Source organism: Condylura cristata, unplaced genomic scaffold, assembly GCF_000260355.1.
Source record: "Condylura cristata isolate star-nosed mole 26May11 unplaced genomic scaffold, ConCri1.0 scaffold00008, whole genome shotgun sequence".
In the NCBI taxonomy this organism is placed as follows: Eukaryota; Metazoa; Chordata; class Mammalia; order Eulipotyphla; family Talpidae; genus Condylura; species Condylura cristata.
Window position 1 is genome coordinate 52,621,685 of NW_004567109.1, and position 20,421 is coordinate 52,642,105.

The following is a 20,421-nucleotide window of genomic DNA, read 5'->3' on the forward strand; positions in this document are numbered from 1 at the left end:
CCTCCGGGGCAGGCGGGGATCGAACTCATGCGGAAGCGGCTTTAGATTCTCAGTGCAGTGCTCTAACCCGCTGCGCCACCAGGGAGGGCCTTCTGTTAATAGTTTTAAGGTGCCACTGCAGCCCACACCGTAGTGGAGTGTGAAGAACAATTACCTCAGTACTTTGCCAGCTTTAACTTTTTTAGATGACTGTTATTTTAAAATGTAAACAAACTTAGAGAGTTAAGAACGCATTACATTCTCTTGATGCCTTTTTTTTGGGTCAACATTTTATTTTGCCAAGTGAATACATTAAAAGCAGCAACTACAATGCTTTTTTTTTTTGTTACCATGAAATTTCAATATACTGAAGTTTAGAATTTTGTTTTTGAAAGAAAAACAATTTTTTTGCCTGAGTTTTAGGCTTTGAAAGTCATTATAAGACAGCTTCCTATATTTGTATTACAAAAGCCTTTTTAAAAGAGTAAATGTTCTGCAAATGGCTTTGAGTGCTCTATCTTTATCATAGTGCACGGTCTCAACTAAGAGAAACAAATGAATATACTAATTGGTTAAGTATAATTAATCATATTTTACTTAATTTATAGATGATTTCAAGGCAATAGATGGCTTTATAAAGTAGCATGAGTCAGGGAATAAGGTTTTTTAAATGTTAGTTCTATTGCTAACTAGTTCTGTGTCTCAATATCTCATCTCCCTGGGGCTTTACCTTCTTCAATCTGAAAAATGAGAGGATTGTTGAGGTGATTTTAAAGGCCACTTTCAAAACCAAAAAGTCAAAGTAAAGCCTTGCAAAAAACAAGAGGACAGCCACTGGGCAGGTACCACATGGCCACTGTAGAGGCCCCTAGTGGATAACACACAATGCTTCTCCTGTAGCCACTATTTCCATTTTGAAATCTGAGATTTTTTTTAATGTAGTCCTGGACGATAAGCTAGCAATACTCAAAGTATGAAAATATAAGTTCCTCTGGATCACAGAGAATTGAAACCATGACTCTAGGCCCATTTCAGCTCCAACACTCCGGGAGAGCTCACTTCCTATGATGTAGTTCTCTAGTAATAATATATATTTGATTGTCATTGTCATAATCTTAACAAATACCAATGAACATCAAAAATTTCCTACTCCTGAGATAAATAAAAAAAGAAAATGAAAATGTTGACTCTGAAATCATGAAAGTACTAACTGTAAATGATTAAAAATTCTAGGATGGAGTCTTGGGAGAGCACTTGCTTTGTTGGACATTGAGAGAGAATTTAAGGGGGAAATGGTGAAGCAGTAAGAGAATTCTAGGTTCTCAGCTTTTTCCATTATTTTTCCAATTTGAGTCTTTAAAACTCTTAATGAAGAGACAACTACCTTCCCTTTCTGCATGTTTTCTTATTAAGGTTTACCTTTAACAGGATATTTTTATTTATTATTATTTGTCAAGAAATTTGACAGGCTACTAAGCAAATATTAACTCTTAGAAGCAATGACTTGTAGGTGAAGGAATGCATAGGCATAATATCAGATTCAATTTCATTTTATTTCTTATTCCCACAAGTGTTTAAGAGAAACATAGTCTCAAATTTATTGCTTTTATCCTTCTCACCAAATTCATTTCTGGAATAAGTACATTTTCTTGAGAATTGATTTTAAAATAAAAGCACAGGGCCTCCCTGGTGTTCTGGGGCTTAATTCTCAGAGCTATCACATTTACGGCCTGAGTTCGATCCTGGGCCAGGGAGCTGACCCACATGGCACAGCAGACCTCTCCTTTTTGCCTGATGCTCCCTTCAGCAGTGTATTTCAGTAAATGTACCTGCTCCCCACCCTGTCTCTAGTCTTGTACCTCTGGCCTACACCCCAGTTCTTTTTTTTTTTTTTTTTACAAAAGTTTTTTTTTACATCATTTTGTACATTTTTTTTTCCATCCCGATTGTAATCCCCGCGGGTTTCCCATCACCAAATCACCCGTGTGCCATCACCATAATCCCGTGTATTTCTCTCCCCTCCCCCCGTTTTTGAGCCCATTCCCCACTCCACCCCCTCAAAATGTCTCTGGTATATGGTTGTTCATTATTTTTGTTATTTTCTCACCTGGTCCATTATACTCCTGCTATGAGCTACACCCCAGTTCTTTTATGCAAAATAATAATAATGAAATAAAAAAGCACTTGCAAGCAGAATGTCCTGAAAGCAGGGCAGCAAAGAACTGATGGCACAAGTTACAAAGCCAGTTGCTTCAGAACGAGGTTGAGGCATATTAGAGCACAGAGAAGGGTAAGCTACATTCAGTAAGGTACAGAGTTTTAGTTTGGAATAAGTGGTTTGTTTCACAACAAAAAATCTTTTAAACTGATTGTGCATCTGTGTCACCCAAACTACTTCCACCTCTTCCTTACTACAATAACTAAGTAGTTTTGACTGGTAAGTTTTTATTCGGTGAAACTAGTTTTAAAGGATATTTTTGCTTGAAGCCCCAAGGAAAAAAGAACAAGCTAAGACAACTGGAGCAAGCTAAGACAATTTTCACAAAGCCAGAGATGCTCATCAATAAATGTTAGTCAGGACAGAACTCAAAATATTAATTAATCAATCACCATGTTTTAGCACAATTTTGACTCTTCAGAGGTTTCTAGTGATCTTTGCTTTGTAAGGGAGAATGATCATTTAAATTACAATGAATCACGATTCCTGGGCTCCTTGCTTTTTCAGACCAACAATAAATTTCCAATTGTTTTAAACAATTTCAACTTACTTCAGGTCCTCTTTCTCCTTTTAGTCCTTGTTCCCCCTGGTCACCTGGTTCACCCTTTAATAGGAACCAAAACAGACATTACATATGAAGCAGAGAACAAATATGTTATAGTGACAACAATTTTTTTTATTATTCCAGGATGACAAAGAATGCTTTCAAAACATACTGGGGGTCCTTGTTGTCCTGTGGCACCTCTTGGTCCTGGTACACCCACATGACCCTGGGAATAGAAAAGATGGTATATTAGAATAAATAGGCACACCTGTCTTTTAGGTAAGGGTAGTATCACTTAAAAGGATAACAAGCTGTTGCAAAATTAAATTTAATAGCAGATTATAATTATCTCCTGGAAATAATACAGAATATGACAACCACTGGCTATGATGACTTACAGAGTAGAATGTGTCTTTAATGGAGTGAGTTAAATGGAGGCCACATCAAAGGATGTCTGTGTCCTCACCCCAAAAACCTGTGAATGGGGGGCAGGGTCTTTGCAGATGTCATTAACTTAAGGACGTTAAAGTGACACTATCTTGAAGGTGTGGGTATAAACTTATTGATAATAGATAGTGTCTTTGCCAAAGACCTGGACAGTGCCAAACATAAACAATGAAGGAGAAAGCCGTGTGAAGACAGAGACTGAGGCAATAAAGCCATGAGGAACACTTTCAGTAAGTGTATGCTGAAAGAGGCAAGGAATTCTCTTCCACGACCTATAGAGAGAGCATAGAACTGCTGACATGATTTCAGATTTCTGGTCGCTAGAACTGAGAGAGAATAAATTGCTGTTGCTGGAAGCCACTCAATTTGTGGTAATTTGTTACAGCAGGCTCAGGAAATTAATACAGTAAATAACCAAAGGATCAAAGAGTTTGAGAACAAATTTCATTTTTCAACCTATTTCTACTAAAGAAGTGTAATATAGTCTCCATTTTTACAAGCTAAATTCATAATTGTTTGGATAGCAGATTTACTGGACTGAAGGCTGAGAGCAGTTACTGCCATGCCAAGATCCATCAAATAGCTCTGACATATAGCAATCTGTCATCGCTCTAGCTCTCCTAAGGAATGCTGACCTACCACAATTCCCCTTTAAGTGTGTAAACAAACTAGCAACAATCCACAGGCAAGTCAGGTGAGAGTTATGAGGAAGAACTCCACACGTGATGCCTTTTATTCCCTTATCCACTATAACCTTCACTTCAGCTTCCTTTTTTCCTTCTTTTTGGATATCACAGAGAGACTGTCTTAGAAGACACATCAGGCCTACCTCCTTTTTCTTTGCTAGGAGAAGAAATTGCAGACGTGGGATAGCCACATATATTCTCAGAAGAAGGCTATTTGAAGCCTTCTTGGTTTGCATTCTCTGAGGTAAATGTTTATAGTTATAAGATTCAACTTCAGATAAATGAACAACTCCTCTTTAAGGGAGTGAATAGTGGTAAGAGAGAAAAGTTCACGTGGAAAGCTGTTTACAGAGCACGTGGCTATCACCAAGGAGACAAGCCATTCCCACACATGGCCCCAGTCTACTAGCAAAACCTGAGTAGAGTTAGCAAATAACAGAATCATGTCAGTAAGACGGAGTTTGGTGCAAGTAAACATGACTTCTAGGTCACTTATGAAACTGGACTCAGGAGAAAAGTGACTCACCCAAGTCTGGAATGACAGAGTAAAGTGAGAATGAGCATATGAACAAAATACAAAACTCAGAACTGTGATGGCCTCCACCTATGCTTACTCTTCCCTTGGACCTCTGGATCTCTTAATACTTAAATTAAACTTCATAACTTAAGTGATATATAGTTTTCTGCATGACATCTATTAATTCATTGTCTGTTCTTTTTTACTGATTAAATATGTTTTTTCTGTATCAAATCGTCTAGATAGGTATCTGTGGCAGAGATTGTGCCTGGGATATAGAATTTTATAACCATGGCATCCAGCTCTGCTGTTGGCCCATGGAAGACAACTAAACATATGTTGAATAGCCAGAGATTTTACCATACATGACACATGACACATGTGTCATGTGTAATGACAACTAGTTAGTTTTTATTCATAACAATGAGCAAGACATTTAATTTAAGCAATTCTTAGTTTGTCCAAGAGTAAAAAATGGAGGAAGGATGGTGAAGAAATTAAAAAAACAAAAGTTAATTGTTCATAGCCAAATGGAAGCAAAATGTGCATTACACACTTTATTTTTTTCTCTAAAGATTCTAAGAATATCTGTGAATAAATATGTTTTAAAAAAACATTAAGAGGAAGGAAGTACTGATGCATTCTACAACATGGATGAACTGAAAACATTACGTTAAGCGAAAGAAATGATAGAAAGAAATGATAGAAAAGGCTAAGTATTTTTTGATTCCATTACTCAGTTATTGGGAGAATTGATGTACAATAGTGTCCTTAGATTGCCATGCTGTCTAACATCTTTTGCAAAACCGGCCATATTTTATGTACTTTTTATTTAAAATAGTGTTAATAAGTTACAATCAAAGGTACTAAATTCATTGACTCTGGGGACAAGGAGGTTTTTACTGAAAGATGTTTTACAATGCTGCTAACTGAGAATTAAGATAAATATTATTTTGCTACTTAAGGATCTAGGAATGGCTTATTACCTACTGCGGGGCTGCGAAAAAAAGAGAAAAGAAAAAAAGAATATTGTGAAGAGATGAAGGTGAGTCTAGAAAAAGGGAAAATAAAGCATAAGGTAAGCTACTTTTAGCTACTTCTAGGATCAAAAAATTAAGATCTCATTAGCTCATTTCTACTAGCGGCTATTTTCACTTGAAATGAGTAAAGCTACAGAGAACAATAATCAAACTTAGAAGCAAAGTGTGGAATTTGCAGGAGTTACCTTGTATCCCTCTTCTCCAGGCTCTCCTCTATCTCCTTGTTCCCCTGTTGGACCCTATCAAAAACAAAAACAAAAACAAAAACAACAAAAACCCAATCAATTTTACATATGTATCTCAGTATTTATGAATGCATGATACAATTAGTAATACTTTTTGAAAATGTGAAGTCGCATGTGTGGTGATTTAATTCCACTGAGTAACTTCAAAGGAGTGAATGTTAATGGTACCAAGAATATCATCAAAATCTCTATGCACTGAAATTATTTAAAAAGAATCTTATGATGATTTTTAGGGAAAACACTAAAGACATGAAGCTCAATTAAAATTTATAAACTTTCAGGTAAATACATTACAAATGATATCAATGTAACCTGCATTTTCACTTAGTGAAAAAGATTTAAGTAGGACTATTCAGCTACTTATTTCCATTAGTTAGAGAAGAGTACATTAAATGAGTTTTAAAAGTATCTAACAGCTAATCCCACTTCATTATTCTTGATTACAAATTCTATTATTTAATCTGTGAAAGTTTTACTTCTTAAGAAATAAAATTACACGGAATAGTTTTAACCTTAGGATAGAAACTAATACAATAAAATAGCAATTTTAACTTTTACTACACATTCTAATATAAAATCTTTGATATGACAAACTGCTCAGATTATCTAGTCAGAAACACACCTGAAACTCCAATAATTACAGACTACTATCTGAAACTCTAAAATATATTAGCAAAGCCATAAAATGTATTGCAAACATTCACTGACATCTTAATTTATTCTTATGTAGATAAGGTTACCAGACATAATGTAAAGACAGTACTGTCTGTGTTTTAATTTAGCACATGCTTTTCTTAATTTTCATACTGCCTCATGTCTTCTAGATGAAATGACTGTTACTGTGTTGGATTTTTAATATATATATACTATATTTCAGCGACATTCTTTGAGTTTGGCATAGGTGTCAATGGAAAACAAATACTATTATTCTCCATTTGGTTTTTTTTCCCCACTGATCTGTACATTTCTACATTATTTCTGTATTTTTCTCTTAAAGTTATAGGGAGAAAAGAAACATATTTCTTATAGATAAATGTACATCAGTATGAGGTGGAATGGTTTAATTAGAAAATCTATTGTATTTTCATTTTGTATTTATAAAACATTCAGTCAGATAAAATTATCAGGAATGACTACAAATTCTTCTCTATCTGCCTTAGAATTCTTTTACCATATATGATAGCATTTAAAATTTTAATTATACTTATTTTTGCAAATGAAGCATTTTTATTTTAGCCATTTAATCACACATGTTATTTAAGATTGTTTTAGTAAAGCTTAAATGCAGACCTTTAGTCAAATAATTAAAGTTCAATTGCTGTCTTAAGAAAAACTGTGGTTACAGATAATTATTAGAATGCTTAAATTAGATGCACATCAGTAATCTTTCAAGAGTACTGACTCTTGTAACTGGTTAGATTCATTTTGAAGTCATTGGGTAACTGTAAACTATTATAAAAAGGATACAGATTAGATTTAAAACAATATTATAGAAATAGATCTGAACTTGATGACTAAAACCATAAAATGTATAGAATATGTAATTTTTTGATAATCTGTAAAAATCTGTTTTTGATACTGAAATTATATTTGGGGAGTCACTGTATTAAGTTTATAATATGTTATGCTAGGAATCTTGCCTTGGATATCATTTTCCTATTTAGGTTATATGACTACAAATACTGTATTCTTATATAAGTTCTTGTTATAAGATTAACTATACAACCTGAAAAGATATGATTGATGTGAATCTACTACAGTAACTGTAATTTATCTTGAAACATCAAATAATTTTAGAAAAAGACATACTGGTTCACCTCGAGGTCCCGGTGGTCCTAGAGCTGTGTTATCTTCCCCAGGATAACCCTGTATTAAGAGAATATTTTTATAACAACACCAATTAATAGACATTAAAATATGGAACCTAAATATTTGTTATACAACACACAATCTGATTTGAGCCTTTCAAAACCTAGGCATATGATATTTTATTTATTGTTTTTTAAATAGTTATTTATGCATACAGAACTGGGGTGCAGGCCAGAGGTGCATGGATGGTTTGAGGATTCACCAGAGACCCAGTGGGGAGCAGAACAGGCTGACTGATGAAGTACACTGCTGAGAGGAGCAGCGGGCAGGTCAGGAGAGGTCTGCCACACCATTGGGTCACCTCCGAGGCCAGGGATCGAACTCATGCCGAAGTGGCTTTAGCTTCTTAGTGCTGCATTTACCCGCTGCGTCACCAGGGAGGGCCCCGGCATATGATATTTTAAACATAGTTGTGAGTCATATATGATTCTCTTTAGAAGTATCAATCTACTTTAATTATAGAACTTTAGGAATTTTCTGTGTCAAGTTTTCATTGTTATTACACATCAAGAGAAGTACTGTTGCTGCTGAATTCCTAATGCACCAAAACATTTTACTATAAATATACTTCAGTCATTTATCCTACAAATTCCTAGTAGGAATTAACTTTATCTTTACAAAACTTCACAGATTGTAGATCACATTCAGATCTATCACTTCACTTTGGTTTTGAAACAACGGATGGAAGATGTTTTAACAATGCATTCAAATTTTAGCCCCTTGATATTTCTTTTTTGTCTAGAATTTACAGTACTTTCCAAGTTGAAAAATGCTTTTTCAGTTAATTGAAAAAGTTTCCATGAATTTTTTTCCAAGGAAATAAAATAAAGCCAATATTAAACCTTAGGATAAAAAAAGTCAATGCGTACACACCTTTTCTCCTTTAGGTCCAGGAAGCCCAGAAAGTCCTGGTTGACCTTGATGGCCCTGAAAAAAGGACCAATAAGTAGACATTCTCTGTACCATCTCTACATCCTCCACCTAAAACCACCAAGCACACTCCAGTGGAGATTGCATTTCTCCACAAGATAAACAAAATTCATTCCATAAAGGGATGAGGCCTAAGTATGCTAGAAAGTTTCACCAGGAGGATTTTATGTTAGTTTGCATTAATTTGGGATGACATCTTTATAGAAAGATTTCTATGCCAGTAACACTTTCTTATTTTCAATAAGAATGTTTACCCCATATCCAGGGATTCCTGGTTCCCCATCAGGTCCCATTGATCCTAATTGACCCTAAAAAAACAGAGGAGAAACAGAGGTTGAAAACAGAAAATTGTTTAAATTGAAACTTGTACTCATTAAATTGTTATCTTTATAGTTTTTTTTTACAGTATGAAATTCTGTCTAGTCTGAAATGGGAGAACAAAAAAATAACACCCTCAGCTTTTGTCTTTACTTTTGGAATGAACATCCTTAATCATATTAAAGAAATACTTTCTGTTGTCAGAATTATGGAGATTACTAGCAGATTCTGGAAATGAAGTTTGTATATGTCAAAGTTTGTAGTATATGCACATCACTGAATATTAGAAAGTAAAGTCTGATAGTTGTTGTCAACAAGGGAATCTCTATTACTCCCTGTGAGTTTCAGATTCTCTAATTAGTATGATTTCAGCCCTGGTCGAAATTGTTAAAAATAAAAATGTTGACTATTTATATGTAATAATTACCTTATGGACTAGTCTTATTATCAATAAAGAAACCACATAAATTAAAGGCTATTGGTACTCCTATGATGCTGAAATGACTCAGACAATTAAAAAAAGTAAAAATGATAATCCTAAAATTTCCTTTCTTTTACATTATCAAAAATGGGGGCCCAAGCTCTCCCTGGTGGCACAAGGGGTTAAGTCTCAGCACAGTGAAGCTATTTTCAGCATGAGTTCCATTTGTGGCCAGGGAGCTGGCCCACATGGCACAACAGACCTCTTCTGACCTACCCGCTGCTCCCCTGAGCAGTGTCCTTCAGTCAATCCACCTATCTTGCTCCCCACTTTGTCTCTGATGACTCCTCTCACATCCATTCCTGCACCTCTACACCCCAGCACTTATATGCATAAATAAATCTTTCAAAAAATGAGGGGGCCCAATGGATTAATGGAGGATTATGGGGGCCTTGATGGTGGGTTTAGTGTGGCAAACCACATGTGAAGAAGTATGACCCTAATGTCTCTGAACTGTGTAAATCAATATTACCTTAATACAAATATTATTCACTCTTCATAAAATATTTTCAACATCACCTTTCATATTTGAGTTCCAAAATAAAGAGATGATGAAATTCAGGCTCACACAAGTACATTACTAGTCAAATACCACATTTAACAGAAGTTCTAATCAATGAAATAAGGAAAATATATGAGGAAGTGATATGATCACTTAGTATAAGTACTTAAATACAAAAATAAATTTCTTTCAGAATACCAAAGAGCGGCAATAAAGATTTTATCAAAAATAATAAAATCCATAAGAAACCAAAAATGGAGCCAGCAAGAAAGGCATAAGAACAGAGATAAAGGAAATGACTTTACTGAAGGATATATTTGGAGATAGGAGGAAATAGGGAGACACACTGAGGTTTCTTTATGGAAAGAATCAATACTAAGGAACTTGAAAAAATGATTCTAAAGTTCACATGAAAGAGGAAATTATTATTAAAAGCTGAAGATTTCTCAACAGACTTATGGAGTACTTGTCCTAATAAATCTCAAGAGATAATGTAACAGTATAGAAATTTAAGCAGTATCCTATTGACCTAGGAATAGAGTAACATTGAGAGAAGAAAATAAACAAAGTGAAAGCAGAATAACAAATTATTTGAGAGTTTAGTGTATGGCAGAGGTAACATTTGAGAAAAGTGAAAAACAGACATCACTAAATAATAGTGAAACAAATGGCTATCAATCTGGGAAAAAGAAAATCAGTCCCCTGCAAATGCAAAATAACAGTCCTCCATATCCCTCACAGACTTAAGAATAAACAGAAAAATAAAAGTACTAGAAGAGTATTTTTTACATATGCTAGGCAAGGAAAGTATTTCTAGTGAAGAAATAACACTAGGATCAACTGTGAAAGCTGACAAATTTAACTATGATAAAATTAAACCTTCTGTAGAGGAAAAGATATGAACAATTAAAATGTAAATAAAAGGGAAATCTAGCTGTAATATATTCTATTATATTTTTGTTAATATTCAAAATATATTGCTGCAAATCAGTAATATTTGCAACAATTTAATAGAATAAGTTTACGTGGACAGGCAGCTTCCAGAGGGAAAAAGTATAAATTAATTATAATCAGGGAATAGAAAAAAATAGAGATACTTCTTTTCATTTATCAGATTGGTAAATATCAAAATGACTAACATGAAATATTGATGGAGAAAGTATAATTTGGTGATACTTCTTAAGAAGGTAGGTTGGGGACATATATTACAGTTTGAAAGCCAGGTATTGCTAAAGGAGAAAATTCCAAATTATGAGCTTATAGGCACTGTATTGAGAAAAATTTATTTTCATGTCTATGTAAAAAATTAACTACTGGGCTCTCTCTGGTGGCACAACGGGTTAAAGCACCACATTATGAAGCTTTCCGAAGCCACTGCAGCATGAGTTTGATCCCCCGCCAGGGAGCTGACCCACATGGCGTGGCAGACCTCTCCTGACTTGCCTGCTGCCCTCAGCAGTGTACTTTGTCAGTCTGCCTGGTATGTTCTCCACTCTGTCTCTGGTGAACCCTCTCACCCATCACACCTTCAGCCTACACCCCAGTTCTATAAGAATAAATAAACAAATCTTTAAAAAAATGAACTACAATATAGTTTTTGAATGCATAAGCCAAAGACAGAGACACATTAGTAATTTAAATAAAAATAATTAAGAAAGACCTAGAGTAAAAAGCTATTAGTAAGGAGCAGAATACTCAAATGCACCAGAGGCAGACCTTTCCCAAATGACAGACAAATCATGCAGTGTTCTCCAAGGGTTTTGGTTAAAAATCTAGCCTCTGTGCACTTAGAATGGACACTAGAAAATACAGATACATTTTATAGATAACCTTATAAAACAGTCAAAAGACAAAATAATTTCCAAAGCATTTTGTACTTCTTTCTTGTTATGTTTTCTGAATATATTAACAACGTAATTTTGCTTTAATATGTTCAGAAGAATCATACTATCCTTGTTTTCAACATCACGAAAAGTCCTTGCAAAATGTTAAATACTATTAGATATTAGAGACTTATCACAGAGGTTAGAAAAAATTTTCCAAATAGCATGTGGAGTCTGCCCATAAAGGAAAAAAGAATCCAATTTTAAGTAAACCTAATTTTCAAAGCAATTTGTAAACCATGACAACATAGTTTTATATAGTTATTAAATCCTAATTCTAAGCGTAAAGCATAGAAACTTTCCTACTTAGAAGTTATAATCTGATTTTTAAAAACCTCATTTCATATTTCATTTCCATTTTGAGTGTTTTTTTCCTCTTTCCTTTTTCATGTCCAGAAACCACTAAGCCATTTAAGTACTGTGGAATGCCTACAATTCTCCACATCCCATGGAGGTAGATTATTTTCAATGGATCAATTGCTTTCTCTGTAAAATTAATCAAGGGATGAAGCTTTAAGGACATGGATGCATTTCTTTTCCATGCACAGTGAACCCAACTCTGGAAACAAATACTGACCACAGCACCTCCAGTTCCTCTGGCACCCTTAGGACCAGTTTCCCCAACTCGTCCAGGAGCACCTCTGCTTCCAGCTTCTCCAGTGGGCCCTACTTGGCCTTTATCACCCTGCAGATATCATTAGCAAGAAAAGCAAGGTAAACAGAAACCACTTACACTTAGATTAATGAGCCATCTGAATAATTTCAGAGAACACTTGTTAAGCAAAATTCTACACAAATAAAAGGAATTCCACGAATTACTTTTATTTAATGTTTCCATGTGCTATCATTGACAAGAATAACAAAGCATTATCATCTGTAGAAAGATATAATTAAAGGTAACTTTGGATAAATTATATTAAAAAATAATTTTGGCCAAAGCAAAAAAAAAAGGGGAGATTTGGTGTTTATGTTGAAATACAAGCAACACATTTTTTTTTTATTTTGAAGTTTATTATGTGGACACATATGAACGTGTGTATGCATGCATATTGTGTTGCTACTATGAGAAGACTTACACTTTTTTGAGTCACCATTTCTACACAGAAATTCTATGACACAGAGATTATTTATGCAAAATATATTGTACTGTATATTCAGGGTCATTGCTCACTGGTTTGGAGTTTGCCTCTAGAACCCCATAATATTTTCATGAAAACTTATTACTTTCTGTTTTTCATTAGGCTGCCTGGTCATCCTGTACCACCAAACTATGGCTGCTCTTAATAAAAAGTGTTATAATTTATTTTGTGAATGTGGAGACAAACATTTTCTATTATTTATCATCAAGTAGATATAACAAAAAATTTAACTGTGACCAGTCAGGAAAACTGTGGAATTCATAGTAATTCTCAGGAGTGCAGGCTATTGTCCCATTTTTTAGATTGATTTTTGATATTGCATTATAAATATAAAAAGAGACTTCAATGTTAGGTTTATTTTCATGAGCAAGAATGGCAACTATAATTTATCCCATTCATTTCTCTTTATTTTTTATTGTCTCCTATACTGACCCCAGATGATTTGAAAGATAAACTAGAGTATATTTAGCAGAAATGGACCTTGGGAAGTAAAATGTGATGTGGTGTGTAGTTTAGGATCATAAATACTTTATTCACAACTGCTGTAGTACAATGGGAAAATCATCTGTCTCACCAATACTTGAAGAAATTACTGACCCTACACAAAGATGGCTGTTTATTAAAATAAAATGTACTCACATTTTACAAATATATTAAAGTAAATAATAAAGTAGTAAATAAAGCATATTCCTAATTTGTGTTTTATTTTTTTGTATGAGAAAGACAAAAATCAATCATTAACTTTGTCAATTTAGAAAAGCTTGTGTTAAAAGCAATTTCAGAAACAATTCTAATTATTTCTTCCATTATACTTCTTATTAAAATTGTTACTAACTAGCACAAGTGGTATAATATTTTACTTTTCTCTATTTTCCTGCCTAAGTTCTACTATACAGGGTAAATTAAAGAACTTTTGGATCTAGGCAAAGGAAAGGAAAATTACAAAGTGGGAAATTTGTCTTTAAATAATTAAGGTAATAAGTACTTCAAAATAGAATTATCTACAAATACAGTATTAAAGCTAAATTTATAGTTCTTTATTACTTCATATACAGTGCAAACAAAAATATTATAGCTTTTTCTAGAACCCCAGGTACATCAAAACAAAGAAAACAAACATGAAAAGATGTAAGAGAAATTAACCTTTTTTCCTGGACGACCTCTTTGTCCAGGTACTCCCACAATTCCTTCAGGTCCCTGAATAGTCCATAAACAAAAGGAAATAAATTGTTAATGAAAGGCAAGTTGAAATTTTTGAATACGTATAACACATAATCATTGAATTGAACACTGGGTAAATGATGGTTACTTTTAACAACAGTATATGTTTGTATACTTATTTAAAAAGAAGTCATGATGATTCACAGATGTAGTTGGTATTGGTGAGTAAAGTTCACATGTACATCATTAGCAAAAATAGACAAAATGAACTGTTCTTTATTATGGGAAGGAAATTATTTGGTTTCAGTGTACCCATTTTAACTACAGAGAATGTAAAAAAGTAAACGAATACATTTTAACAGTTCTGTGAGTTACTGTGGTTAAAGCCTTATTGATTGTATAGCAATACAAAATATATCTAAGTACACAGACCCTAAAAATCACATTAGAGGACTTTTAAAAAGGTATTTTTTGACCTATGAGAAAGAAGGGATATTTTTTCAGACTACTGAGAAAAAGGAGGTGGTCGCATTTTTGAAACAATATTTTCATTTCAAACTGTACTTTGGACAAAAGTAGACTAAAAATTACAATATAAACTTTGTTCATTAAAAATGTGGCCAAAATACCTGTCATGTGAATTTACAAGTCTACAGTGGCTAGGCTTAAATGAGATCCACAGTAAGTCAGATTGCAAGTTCTGAAATAGCCAATAATTAAATATGGTATTTCTTTCATTTGTTGGAAGTGCAAATGGAAATATAAAATTTGTGCCCCAATGCTTGGCAAACTGCAAAAATGTGGTAGACAAGAAATAAATTGTGGTTTACCACTTTGCTATGAATGCTATTGATAAATATTTGTTGAACGAATAAACAGATACTCAAGGAAATGTGCACCTGTGAGAATGTTCTAGCCTTGGAAAGTCATTGGAAATAGAGGCCACACTGGTTTAGTTCTCTTGTTGTTCTAGCTGCAACGGGAGGCTGAAATGACATTTTCACTAATTTGGGAATTCTTTGGGCCTAATATAAAGTTGTAAAAAGAGGCTGATTAACTTTCATGGTGGCTAAGCATGTGGGTTTCTAAAAGTGAGACTGCTCCACTTTTACATCGTGTCTCTGCCACTTAAGAGATATATAGTCAGATCACTTCATTTTTAAAGATCCCAGTTTCCTGTTATAAAAAAGGGCACCATTTTTCTGTTATATAAAAAGGCATAACCTCTTCAAGGGCTCACTAGGATTAAATGAGATAATGCATACAAAACTTAGTACTAGACTTACACCGAAGAGTTAGTTATCACAAGTTCCTGCTGTCTTTTTAAAGTTCATTAGGTCATAGTTAAGTATACAAAAAAAGATATTAAAATGTACAATGAATAGCCCTGTATATGCCAACCATTTTAAGAAACAGAAGCAGGCTATATAATCTAGAAACCAGGTATCATAACTTAAGTTCCCTAAACACAATCACCCTCTTTTCTTGATCAGATTTAATCAGTACCCTCAATTTGCTTATCATTACTATGTACTTCTTTATATTTTTGTTCCATTTATATGTATCTCCAAGAAATACATATTTTGCACCTCTTAAAACTTTCTATGAGCAAAATAGCAGTGCATGTACTTTTTGAAAATTCACCATTTTCTTCCTGGTAAATTTTTGTGGATTTTTATTTCTCTTTCATCCTTTTTTTCTGTCACAGAAAAATGTTTTAATAAACTGCTTGTGCATGCCTGTGTCCTCAAGAGTTTTCTTAGGTTATCTACCCAGGAGTTGAATTGCTGAGTTATGGGACATATGCATCCTCAAATATAAAAGATAATGCCAAACTGTTCTTCAAAGTGTTTTTGTTAGTTTACAATCCTAAGGCATTGCTCTAGAGTTTTGATCAAAATCTTCTGTAATGCTGGATACTATCATATACAACATTTTTCCATCATACAGGTATAAATTGTTTGTAGTTTCAATTTACCTATTGAAACCAGTTATCTTCATACAGTTATTAAGGAGGAACCAGTATCTTCATACAGTTATTAGATATCTCTATGTTTCCTACATTTTATCTATTATTCTTCTAGGCTGTTCTTACTAAATTATGAATGTAAGTTGTTATATTCTTGATATTGGTATTTTTTTAACTCTATAAATCACAAATCTCTTTTCCCAGCCTGCAGTTTATCTTCTCACCTTGCTCATTATCACTTTTGAACAACATATTTTGCAAGTTTAAGGCAAGCAAATTGATAAATATTTTTTCTCAGCATTTCTTATAGTTTGATTCACAAGAAGCCAGAAACTGTTTCCTTAAATGTTCTATTTTGAAGTTTTATTTTCCAAATTAGGTCTTTAATGTAATTGGACCTTTATCCGTGGGTGTGCATGCACACCCATGCACATATACATACTGGTATGAGGCAGAGATTTTTCCGTAAGCTGTCACAATACCATTTACTCAACAGTTCATTCTTTCCTTACACATCTGTGATGTAAATCAATTTATTAATCAAATTTCAAAATAAACCAAAATATCCTAATATGTGATTCTAGGTTATCTTCTATTTCAGGTGGCCTGTTTAGCCATTCAGGGTGGGTAAGTTCCCTTTCATCCACTTCCTATTCCTCAACTTCTATAATTTACTCTTTAAAGTTGTCTTGATTTTGACTCTTTTGTCTTCCATATAAACTTTAACAGCAACAACTTTATTTTCACCAATCAGGTTCTATAAAAAAACATGTAGGGTAAAATAAGCTAATATAAAGAATATGTAGGGATTTGTACTGAATTTGTACTGAAATTGTACTGAATTTATAGACTATTTAGGGAGAATTCATAATTTTTTTATATTAAATCTTCCTCCTATCCATTAATACAAAGTGCTCTCCACTTAACTAGGTCTTTGTTGATGAACTGATACAATTTTAAAAATTTTGTGAACATTTTAGTGGAATCATTCTTAGGGACTTAATTTTGTTATAATTATATTTCAAAAAGTTTTCTAATTGCTTGCTGCTAGTGATATTTTAACTTACATTTAGCATTTTGTTGAGGTCTCCACTTATTCAAGGCCCAGTCTTCTGAAAATATTCCCCTTTTCACTTGTACTGTCAAATTTTTCCTTCTCTATTGGATCATTTCCAGCAACATTCAAACATGGTCAATAAAAAAGTCCTCTTACAGCCCCTTCCTCCTAAAGTCTTAATGCCATCATTTGCATTTTGGAAGTTTGTATTTTGGATCACCCCAAATCAGATGCTGTTATCATTCTATTCCCACCACAAAGTACCCACAGTCCACCATTACAGCTCATTGTGCTCCCTCCCCACCTTTTGAGTCTCTCCTTTTCACCTTCACTCTGTTTCATTTCTAAATTGGCTTCCAAGTGCTAGTTTTTGAATTGGCTTTCTCTCCCTTTGATAGATTTCTCTATACTCCACATATAAAAGACATGATAGAGAATTTGTCTTCCTCCCTCCTTCTGACTCAGCATAATCTCTTCCCGCTCTATATAGGTTTCCGAAAATGACATGAGTTTTTTTTTTTGATTGCTATTAAAATATATTTTAAAAATCTATTTTTCTTTTGCCACTGTTGTCTAAAAATATTTTGCATATCCCAAGGTCGTGAAGATTTGCTTCTATGTTTTCATCTAAGGCATTATAGTTTGAGCACTTACATTTAGGTCAACGACCTTTTATTTACTTATTTCCATGTGGATATCTGGCTCTTTCAAGACCATTTGTTGAAAAACAGTTTTATTTTTTTTTTTCACTGAATTGTTTGTTACATCACAATTCTGTGCAATTCAAATTAATTTTATTTTTTTCCCCCTGGAATTTACTTCATCTTTTAGGGTAGTCAATGATACATTCTAAACAAAGAGTGAAATAGAGTGATCTCCATCAGGAAATTCCCAGCAGAGATTCTCATCAGTTCATCTTCTGTTTGAAACCTTTCAATAGCTTCTTCCTTGCGTTTTTGAATAAAACCCAAATTTCTTAGCAAGGTTTAAAAATCTGTTACAATCTGCTTCTTACCTTTCTCTTCAAGCTAGTTCTTTGCCTAACTGTTTCATTTTTATTCTTCAGGTCTCTCTTGACCATTTCTTGTCCAGAGTAATTTTTTCTCACCACCCATAGGCAGTTATTCTTTGTCATCATTCCATTTATTTCTGTCATCATACTTTGCATAACCTGCAATGACTTGTCTATTGTTAGCATTCTCCATGATATAAATCTGAGGTCAGGGGTACCCAATGTTTAGCAGAGTTCCAAAACTTTGTTGAATTAATGAATGCATCAATAAATTTCATAAAGTTATAGTCTGTAAGGCTAATAAAAATTTAGAGATGAGGAATTAATGTTTTTGATTTTTTTTAAGATTTATTTATTTGTACATACAGAACTGAGGTACAGGCCAGAGGCTCAGGGGCAGTGAGAGGCTTCACCAGAGACAGAGTGGGGAACAGAACAGGCAGATCTATGAAGTACACTGCTGAGGGGAGCAACGGGCAGGTCAGGAGAGGTCTGCCATGCCATGTGGTCACCTCCGGGGTAGGCAGGAATCAAACTCATGTGGAAGTGGCTTTAACTTCTCACTGCAGTGCTTTAACCCGCTGCACTACCAGGGAGGGCCTTTGTTGTTTTTTAAGCTAAAGTATCTTTTCTTCCAAAGTCTATACATTAAGAAGATATACAGGTATCTTTTTCTGATTCAGAAGGATAGGAGAAAGCTCTGCCAAATGAGTATCCTCCCTGACACAATCATTTTGGGAATTTCTCAATACCTCCCCTCCCTTGATTAGGCACAATGTATAAACTAAGAAATGGAAGATCGATTCAGTCTGAGATCCACAGCTCTTTATAGTTGTAGATAGGGCTTGAACATTTGCACAGTGGCCAATATAGGGCTCTTTCTTTTCCTGCATAGCTTTATGACACAGCAATTCAGAATAAACAAGCCCAATGCTGGAGCCATAGGAATCATTTAGAAGGTAAAGACTTGGATAATTCTTTACTCTTTCCTACCACTAATCCAAAACTCCCCAAGTCATTTTCAGGGTTTCCAAGGAAACCTCCACAGAAACAAGTCGCATATATCTTATTATTCCTTTCTAGTGAATGGAGAATAGAGGAGTAACATTCCTCTCCCCTTTATTACTTTAAGATATTATTGATAATGTTTATTTAATAACAAATGATAGAATTAGAAAAAGATCTTAGTGAAAGAACTTCTCGGGAAAGGGTGCTTTTTTGTTTTCATCATCTCATAACATAGTCATCTATATTTGATATCACACTCCTAAACAGATGGAAACAATCACACTCGTGAAACAGCCAACCAAATTTTGTCCTAAAGGAATAAAACAATTTTATTTTCAACTGTTCCCTATCCAGAGAAACTTTCTCTCACTGTCCGGTGAAAACAGGTTTCTCTTCCCTAAGCTGGCATTCCTACCCTTAAGCACTTATTCTTTTTTCATCATTCCATTAATTTCCATCAACTTTGGAGTTGATAGCTTCACATCTGCTTAGATCTTAGATACCACAGTGGTAGGTTTTTAAGCAGATGACAGACCATAAGTCAGGCAGATGTTTTTTCTCAGATGCTTCCAAAAACTTTTCTCATACAGAGTTACACATTCAGGCAACTGAACATTTTAACACAGAATTCAAACATAAAATACACAATTTATTTTCTGCTCAAAGAAGTCTATATTAATTTGGGAATCTGTTACTGATACGTCCTTACAGTATTTTTCAACCCATCTCACTTCCCAACCTTGTAACGAGGAAGAGAGAAACTTCTTCACATGAGAAAAAGATCTATTTCTTTTGCTCACTCTTTATTTAAAAAACAAAAGGTAGCATCCTTGTGGCAGAATTTTTTAAAGTGCAAAAATAAATTCGACACCAGGCTGTCTGATTAAGCAACAGTTCCTTGGATCATGTTATTCTTTTGAAAAAAATATGTCATGGCATTTTTATTAAGTTTATGAGCTGAAAGGCATTTAAAATTCCAAGGACAACAACAAAAGAATAAAAAGGAAGCACACATGTGTTGTTACTAAAAACGGCACAAGGATGTGTATAAGGCAGGGTTGTTCCTGGGGAAAATTATGATGCAAATGAAATCATGTTTATCATTTTCCATGCCTTGTTGTGAACCCCTTTTTCATTTCTGCTGTGCCTACACCAGCTGTCATGGTGTATCATCCCTGAGATTCCTGGTTATGTTATCCCCAGGGCATGGTTAGGTTTTTCTTTTGCTTAGTTCAGTATTCTCTATTCCCATCTCCAAGGGAACTAGACTATTGACTAAAAAAAAAAAAAAAAAAAAATCAGTGCTAAAATATTAATTATTATTAATTTCTTATTTAGAATCACTTCATAAGAATTCTCAGAAAGACTGGGTGACATTCAAACTTTTTTTTACACTTAAAAAATTCTCCCTGGGGC

At 34.0% G+C, this 20,421-nt stretch overlaps 1 protein-coding gene across 9 annotated transcripts in view; it reads right to left on the bottom strand.

Annotated features, from left to right (window-relative positions):
* Positions 1 to 20,421, bottom strand: part of COL24A1 (collagen, type XXIV, alpha 1) — a 247,039-nt gene that overhangs the window by 59,180 nt on the left and 167,438 nt on the right. For 8 of the 9 annotated variants that reach the window (XR_001145261.1, XM_012722607.1, XM_012722606.1 and 5 more), the window contains 8 exons: positions 13,942 to 13,995; positions 12,237 to 12,344; positions 8,730 to 8,783; positions 8,419 to 8,472; positions 7,486 to 7,542; positions 5,617 to 5,670; positions 2,914 to 2,967; positions 2,748 to 2,801 (listed from right to left, as the gene is read on the bottom strand). Coding sequence is in view for 8 of the 9 variants with exons in the window: in XM_012722607.1 (XP_012578061.1) it covers positions 2,748 to 2,801; positions 2,914 to 2,967; positions 5,617 to 5,670; positions 7,486 to 7,542; positions 8,419 to 8,472; positions 8,730 to 8,783; positions 12,237 to 12,344; positions 13,942 to 13,995 (489 nt within the window). In the remaining variant the exon portion in view is untranslated. The remainder of the gene's footprint in view (positions 1 to 2,747; positions 2,802 to 2,913; positions 2,968 to 5,616; positions 5,671 to 7,485; positions 7,543 to 8,418; positions 8,473 to 8,729; positions 8,784 to 12,236; positions 12,345 to 13,941; positions 13,996 to 20,421) is intronic. The other variant, XM_012722603.1, reaches the window with a different exon arrangement.